This window comes from Salvia miltiorrhiza, chromosome 7 (genome assembly GCF_028751815.1).
Source record: "Salvia miltiorrhiza cultivar Shanhuang (shh) chromosome 7, IMPLAD_Smil_shh, whole genome shotgun sequence".
In the NCBI taxonomy this organism is placed as follows: domain Eukaryota; kingdom Viridiplantae; phylum Streptophyta; class Magnoliopsida; order Lamiales; family Lamiaceae; genus Salvia; species Salvia miltiorrhiza.
In genome coordinates this window covers 47,143,693-47,151,744 of record NC_080393.1, presented here as the reverse complement: position 1 = coordinate 47,151,744, position 8,052 = coordinate 47,143,693, and the positions used below count along the sequence as shown (strand labels likewise).

Genomic DNA, 8,052 nt, shown 5'->3' with positions numbered 1-8,052 from the left:
CCATTATATTATATAATGATCACAAGACATTTATGCAATTAAACTGATCTATATTGGTACAATTGACTAGAATAGTTGTCCTATCAGTTTGTATGATCAATTATGCTGAAAACACGACACAAAACTATAATTATGATAAAGATTGTACATGGCAACTACCCATGGCCATTAACTCTAATACTTACCTAAAAAGAATAATAGCTTTCTCTCAGCCAATTAGAAAAATGTTATATGATGATTGAAATTAGATATAAATATCACATGTACGTATTATAATGTGAGAAAAAAGTTCTGATGTTGCCCTAATGATAAGTATACTTAAGGATGTCAATCGGGCCAGCCCACTGGGTTTCGGGCCAGCTGTATCGGGTTTCGGGTTAATCGGGTGCAGGCTAATCGGGCTGGAGATTTTGTCGGGTTATAAATTTTCAACCCTAATCCTAAACGTTCGGGTTTCAGGCTAGCCCATCGGGCTACTCGACTTAAATGCGTAAAAAAATAAATAATATTTGTATTTTGTTATTTTTAATGATCTAATGTATAATGTATAAAATATACATAGAAATCAAAGATATAAATTAAATAGCAAGCATAAAATGCAAAAATATAAGATATTGAAAAAAACATCAAGATTACATAACATATAAAATAAGTTGGTAACAATAAAATGTTCAAACTATCCAACAATAGTTTGAATTCATAGAATCAAGTCATCTTAAAAATACAGAAAAGTGAAATGATGAGACTTTATAATATTTTGTCATTTTTTTTATATCTAAATATTTAATATTAAGAATTCGGGTTTTAGGCTAGCCCATTGGGTTAGTCGGGCCGACCCTATTGGGTGCCGGGCTAATCGGGTTGTAACTTTTATCAGGTTGAAAATATTCAACCCTAACCCTCTCGGATAACGGATTAATCAGGTCAACCCACGGATTTCGGGCTAGATTGACATCCCTAAGTATACTATCTCATGATCTGTGTGTAACTTTATATGAACCCAAAAATTATATCAAACACTTCTCTTATAATGAGGGTAATTGCTATTAAATATATAAGTTTTATTAAATAAATTTGCTATATATATGAATAAAAAAATTGATCTCTAAATACGCAAGCATTCAATTGTTTAGTTTTTTACACGCACGACAGTAAATTTTGGACGAATTAACGCAAGTAACTAACTAAAATGACAAATTAATGTATGACTAACTGAAGTGACGTATACATCCAACTGTATCATTTAGTACATCAATAGTTTCAGCCACGCAGACATTTCAAGCGTTTACGAAACATTCATTTTGAATTAATTGGTAATCGTTAAAAAAATTCAAAATAATTGATATATAGTTTCAATTTTTTTATTTATATATGAATAAAATTGAATAAAAATTACATGTATTTAGGTATAATACCCTAAATAAGTATGAACAACGAATTCGCCTTATTTTATTTAATAATTGAAGAAAATTAAAGGTTAACATAGGAAGGGGAAAGATTCTCGGAGAAAGATTGTCGTCCTTCATTAATGATTATACCCACTTTATCTTTTTTGTCAGCTTAGAGAGAGAGTGAGAGAAGTGGGTGTAATGAAGCATATAAGCATATTTATATAGACCGGTGAAATTGAAATTTGTACAAAGCTGTAGAAAAAGGAGAAATGCACATAATTCTTAGGTGTGTGTGTGTGTCTGCGTTTAATTTGGAGTAGGTGAGCAGTCGGTACTAATAAGCTCTTTTCCTGTTTGACAAACAATGTAACTAATCCCTGCCGACAAGAATTTGTGTCTCTCCACTAAATCAGTAATTAGATGACATAAAAGCCAAAGCTACCATAATACTCTACTCCATTAATTTATTTATTCTACCATTCTCTCTCCTCCCTCTCTCTACCACCCAACCAAAAAAGTTAACCAATAATTGATTTCTCTGTTTTCTCACCTTCCACTGCCTTTCATGGTGGGTAGATAGATGAATCTCTAGTGAAAATCCCATCATTATATTTCACATATATCGTACACATGAGTATATGTTAATATAGACAATGAGTAGAGAAAGTGAGATTTGATTATGATATTTGTGGTTTCTTGAATAATTTCATTTCATTTTCGTCGCAAAATAAGAAAAACTACTACTATTATTGGAAATGTTGAAGGAGCCTTTATTCATATTGCATGGCTTGTAGAATATATACCTCTCATTTTGCAGTATGCACAAGTTTTAAAAGTAGCCATTTTTCTTGTTTAGTCCTTTCTTATTTTTCTTTTCAAATATACCACCAACTATGTACTTCGAAAATGCCTATTTATATTAAACAAATAAATAAATAAATTGAAAAGAGCATGATAAAAAAAATAAATGTGTCGATTTTACCTTCTCATGTTCATTAAACATTTTTCTGATTGAAGTGGTTTTGGGTACAATCGTTTGTATCGTACAATCGGCGGGTTGTACTCGCACTCAGACTTTGACTTGCACCCTGATTCGAACCCGTATCTTTATCCAAACCGTGCAAATGACACTATTTTGGGTGTGAGTCAACTCGATTGTATGGTACACCCAATTGTACCCAAGTTTTTGTATTTCTTATAATATGGTTGAAAAATGAGAGATAATTATATATATATAAATATAGAAAAAGTGAAATTAAAAAAAAACTCACCCGTCAAATAAAGCAATTCCCTCAAATCTCTGCTTAGTTTGGTCCTCACGTAACTCTTTCGCTATAAATTTGCTTCGCAAAGCTAGAACACCCATGTGTCTCATTGACAACCAACATGAAACAAAACAAAATAAAATGAAATAAAAATCCAACAAATACTAAAACATTATTTTAATTCCAACCATAAAGTGGTCGTGTAATTAAATGGGAATGCGACTCCAAGAAATTTAATAATTGATGAACAAACATAGAAAGCCCAATTTGAGACCAAAAAAAGCTTTACAACACTCACAAGCACTACGAACACATGAAAAATACTGGATCGTACTGCGATATGATACGTTTCCATCTCTCAAAGCTACAGTTAGTCAAATCTTTGTTATGCAATCACTATCAATTCATCTTTTTGCCTTTCATCTCGACAATCTTCATCAACTTTGGGTCCTCTCCTCGACCCTTTATGCGATCATGGGGAGCATCATCCAACGAATCTGCATCAACATCACCAACTTTGGAATGTTTAAAACTCAACCATGATTTGAATACATGGCTTCACTTAGTACGACACTTCCCTTAGGTTGAGAGCTCGAGTTACCACCGAGGAATGAGGGAATTATTATTGACTTTCCTTTAATAAAAGGCACCTTCCTCAATTCTCTGGTTAACTTGGAGATTGATCTCAGCTAACTTGGATTCAAAACATCTAGAGATTTTGTCAATTGCAGCCTATGCTCATATATGGAGGTCTCAAACTAGATGCTTCTGCAATAAGGAATGATAGAGTTGGCATTTTAGGTCATATACTTATATACCACTAAAAACAAGCATAGCTTTCTACTTCACAAGTTTAATTTGATATTTTACATCTTGAATTACTCTCAAACGAACAAGTGTGGTTTCATTTCAATTTTACTTGAACTATTGGATAATTGTGCCTAAATACACGAAACTCAAACTTTTTTGGTAAAATATTGCCTCCAAATACAAGAACTCTACGATTGTAAATTTTCAACGAATTAATGTCATCCTACTATGTCGTTCACAGTATACATAAATCGGTCGTTTGAATCATATAGATATCTCAGGTGCCCACTTTAACATGAATTTAGCGCAATTGACATAAAATCTTGAAATAATTAAAAATTCATGTATACTATACGGTGAAAGTTCGTAAATACAAGCCCAATTACCCTTTACATATCAGTATATATACTAGTCCACCATGCAACCTATCATGACACAAACAACTATGTATCATCTTTCTTAGCGATTGAATTGCACGAACAAGGGAATTATGCAAATACGGCCACGAAACCAACTTCTCATTTCATTCACTAAATCTACCAATTCTCCCATAAGCTATATACACATTCCAAACAATCACCTATACTCTAACCACAAGGATTCTAAAGAGAAACAGCACATGAAAGAATTCGAAGTAAACCTGAATTAAAAAAATAAATAAAAAATTACTATAATAACAAAGATGGGCAAAAATCTTACACAGAGGAAGAATCAACAAAAACCTCATCGAGCACATCGTCCTCACCATTTGGCAAGGCAAAATGCTGATCATGATCATGATCATGATCATGCTCATGCTTGGAAATCGAATGCGCGGAGATGAACATGAGCTTTTGCGCCGTGTCCATCCCCGCCCTCGAATGAGAATGAGAATGAGAATGAGAATGAAAATGTCTTATCAAAGAGCATTTGGACGTATAAGCAGAGGACGAGGACGAGGACGTAGCGTGCAGGAAGATAAGCCTGACGGCCACCTTCCCGAGCGACTTGAAGTCGGTGAGATGCGCCTCCCACACGAGCCTGCTGCTCTGCGGGTTGGCGATCTTCATCTTCCCCGTGGCCGCGTCCCTCTGCCTCAGCTGCACAGCTTGTGCGTACATCGGATCGAGGCCTTCCGTCCGCCACTTCATGAGCTCCATCAGCGCGACGTGGGCCTCCTCCCTCGACACCAGCCGCGTTATCAGCCTGTCCACGTCCTTCTCCTGCTCGGAGCTCAGGCACTTGAAGGGCGGCAAGTACTTCCCGCTCGCGTCCCTGATCAGATACAGCGGGTCGAGGACGAAGGCGGCCGCCCACGCCGGGTGGTAGTTCTTCTCGAACCTTCTCTCCACCACCTTCTCCACAGGCCCTTGAAGAATCTGAAACTTGGCGCACCACTCCTTCACCTTCGCCCGCAGCTCCTCCCACAGCGGCAGGCATTGCCCGATCCGCGGCCTCTCCTCCTCGACGTCGTTAGACATCGTCTTGATCAGCTTCACCAGCGAGTGCACCGCTTCCAGCTCGTTCCAGAAGCGCGGGTTCCTCATCATCTCCTCCACCTCCCTCGCGAGCTGCTCCTCCATTGACAGCATCTTGTAGGACTCATCCGTCAGCATCAAGTGCAGAGCCCGAGCAGAGCTCAGTATGTCCTCCACCACCGCCGCGAAATCAGAGACTCGCAGCGGGGCGGCGTGGCCGTATTCCTGCACCTGGAACTTGTGGAAGGTGTGCCGTATCTGAGACTTATTGTTTATCAAATTTGCAATTTTCATGCAATTGGTGGTGACGTTCTTGAACAAGTGGAGCTCTCTCCCTAAATCCTTGATCAAACTAGTGAAGCTCTGACACTGACAGCAGAGGTTCACCATCCAGGGATGGTGAGCCTCGAGATTCCTCAGCGCTTTGCCTTTGAACTTGTCGGAAACAATGCCCACGCATTGCTGCACATTGCCGCCGCCGCCGCCGCAAATGTCTGTGATGGTATCCCACAGAATCTCCTCGGCGAGGTTGGTGTGGACGTAGCCGCTGGTGAAGACGGCCCTTTTGAATAGACTAGTCCCGTTTGGGAGATTGACGGATAAGTGAAGGAGATTCTCGTTGGAGTTGTTCCAGCCGTGGGCCGCTAACTGGAAGAACATGGCGTCGCGGATTTTGGCCTCGCAGTCGGCCCTGGCCTCCTCGTATTTGGCGTCCAATCTGGAGGTGGCGAATTCGCGCTTGGAGATGGGCGGGAGACCGACCTGGTTGAGGAAGGATTTGAATTTGGGGTGGTCGAGGCTGGACAATGAGACGGAGCCGCAACATTCGTACACCCAATCGGCGAGGAAGTCCAGCGCAGAATCCACCTGGGATTTGCTCAATGCCGGCGCCGGCGAGGCTTTCGGGCTCTTCAGCCGCTTCACGCTGTCTTCCAGCATTGCCAGAGCGCCTAAATCCTCTTTTCCGCCGGACAAAACCAGCTGCTGCTGATGGCCAGCGGCGGCCGGGGTAACAACTAGGCTCGTGCTGTGCGGCGGGTAAGCTAAATCTACTGTGAATCTCGAAGGGTCTACGATGGCTAGAGGCGGCGGAAACGTAGACGACGTCGTGGTGGCGTTATTGCCGGCGGCGGCGGACGAAGAGGAGGCGCGTTTGCGGGAGGATGGAGGGGAGGCGGCGACGGCGACGGCGACGGAGACGGAGGAGGAAGAGGAGGGCGGCAGCGAGGAGATGGGGTTGGGCGCGGAGGCGAAGTTGGGGCAGGTGCCGCGCTTGAGATGCTCGGAGGCGGTGCGCGAGGGGTTGGAGGCGGAGAAGACGGCGTCGCAGAGGGAGCAGCGCAGCTTCACGGCCTTGGGCAGGCCGGTGTCGGAGCTGTTGACGAGGATCGGCTCCAGGTGGGCCCAGTACCAGGCGCCCTTCCCTTTAATCGCCTTGGTCCGTACGGTCACCAGCCCTTCGTACCGCTTGTTCGCCGCCTTCGCGGCCATCTCGTCGGATGAGGCGGAGGTGGACTCCAGCGCCGCCGTCGTGGCCGCGCCGGCATTCATTGTGTGCGGGTGATGGAAGGGAAGGGAACTACTATGCGTTGATCAGCCGCGCGCGCACAGAATTAGTGGCTTAGTGTGATTTTTTTAATTATATGTGGAGGAATTTGATGGTGTGGTTGACTAGGCCGTGACGTCGGTGGTGGGTGCATTATCGGCGGTGGCGCCGATTGGAGGATGAGTAAAAGGCGTGGGGTGGAGGTTGTGGGCAGACTACTGTGGCGGGGTTTTTGGAAGGAGTTGATAGCAGAAGGTAGGAGGAGAGAGAGAGAGGGCAATGGAGTTAGTGCAGAGAGAGAGAGAGAGAGAGAGAGAGAAGGAGGAATATGGTGTAGTTGAGTTGAGTTCGGCTGCTTCGAACAGAACTGTAACTTCAAACGCGCCGCGCGCGTGTCTACTATTCATATCTACTATTCATGAATAGAAGGTTCTATTACTATAATTTGCCAATTTTGGTGTTTCACTCTATGTTTTATTATAAAAGTTTTAATTGTTTTTGTTATTTTTTTCGTCAATTTTGATATACTCATAATTTAGTTTAGTTTTACAATTATTTAAGGTTCAATTATCAAGTTAAGGTTTAGAATTACGACTATCTTGAAATCTTTTTTGAGCACAAGAATTAAAAAAAATACTCCCTCCGTCCACGAAATGAGTACCCATTTGTGGACGGCACGGGTTTTAAGAAATGTATGGAGTGTAGTTTGAATAGTTTAAGGGTCCCACTTTTTGAGTGTATTAATTAAAGAGATGTGTGGGGTACACTTGCCAAAAAGGGAAATGGGTACTCATTTCGTGGACGGACGAAAAAGGAAATATGGGTACTCATTTCGTGGACGGAGGGAGTAGTATTTTAAGTGTAAGTAAAAAAATAAATAAAAAGTAAAATTTTTATCAAATAAAAAAATGTCTTTAAGATAGATGAGAAGTAAAAAAAAAAGGTGTCTCAATGTAAGGGGATACCGAGGGAGTGCTATTTAAATCATAAGTTCTTCAGCTATAATTATCTATACAAACAATCAAGATCAATTCAATTCTCTAATTCTTGATTATTAATTATCAACTTGCAATTCACCCGCTCATTGCACAAAAGAATAATCACATAGTTTTTATTACGTTCAAATTGCACCGTCTATAAACAATCAAGCACTATTTATTGGTGAAGCTATCAAGACAACTTCTAGATCAACGGCCATTTACATATCTATAAATAATCAAAGTTCAATTTTGATTTAATTGTAGATGATTAATTCCCAAGTATAATTTATTAATAAGATATTAATGTTCCGATTAAACTACATCTAAGTTTCTTGCAATAATATGAGATCATTTCAGTGTGACAAGTCAACCCAAGTTATAATTACAAAGATTAAACAAGACTATTATTCAGGCTACACAAAAAATGATAAATCTAAACACTGTAAATATTAGGTCTCGGAAGGTCTGGAATAGGTGTGTATGGAGGGGGAGGGGGGCTATTTTTCAAAAACAACAAACCAACTCAACCTTTTAACAGAGTAAGAGTTAAAAAAGACTTTGGTTGAAGACTAATACTGAATCTCTCTTCAGTAAAGAGATACC

The 8,052-nt window shown here is 40.7% G+C and overlaps 1 protein-coding gene across 2 annotated transcripts; it reads right to left on the bottom strand.

The window, feature by feature from the left end:
- Nucleotides 1-2,778: 2,778 nt before the first annotated feature.
- On the bottom strand, nt 2,779-6,809 carry LOC130992817 (uncharacterized). Of its 2 annotated transcripts, XM_057917566.1 has the most exons (2): nt 4,166-6,803; nt 2,779-3,424 (listed from the first exon to the last, which is right to left on the bottom strand). In XM_057917566.1, the coding sequence occupies exons 1-2, from the start codon at nt 6,472-6,474 to the stop codon at nt 3,415-3,417; spliced, it is 2,319 nt and encodes a 772-aa protein (XP_057773549.1). In that variant the 5' UTR covers nt 6,475-6,803; the 3' UTR covers nt 2,779-3,414. The 2 variants fall into 2 exon arrangements, with proteins under 2 accessions (XP_057773549.1, XP_057773550.1); XM_057917567.1 differs by lacking the exon at nt 2,779-3,424 and having other exon boundaries at nt 3,951-6,809.
- Nucleotides 6,810-8,052: the final 1,243 nt, after the last annotated feature.

Excerpts from the sequence above, each read along its gene's own strand:
- LOC130992817 (XM_057917566.1), bottom strand. The coding sequence starts at position 6,474 with ATGAATGCCGGCGCGGCCACGACGGCGGCGCTGGAGTCCACCTCCGCC.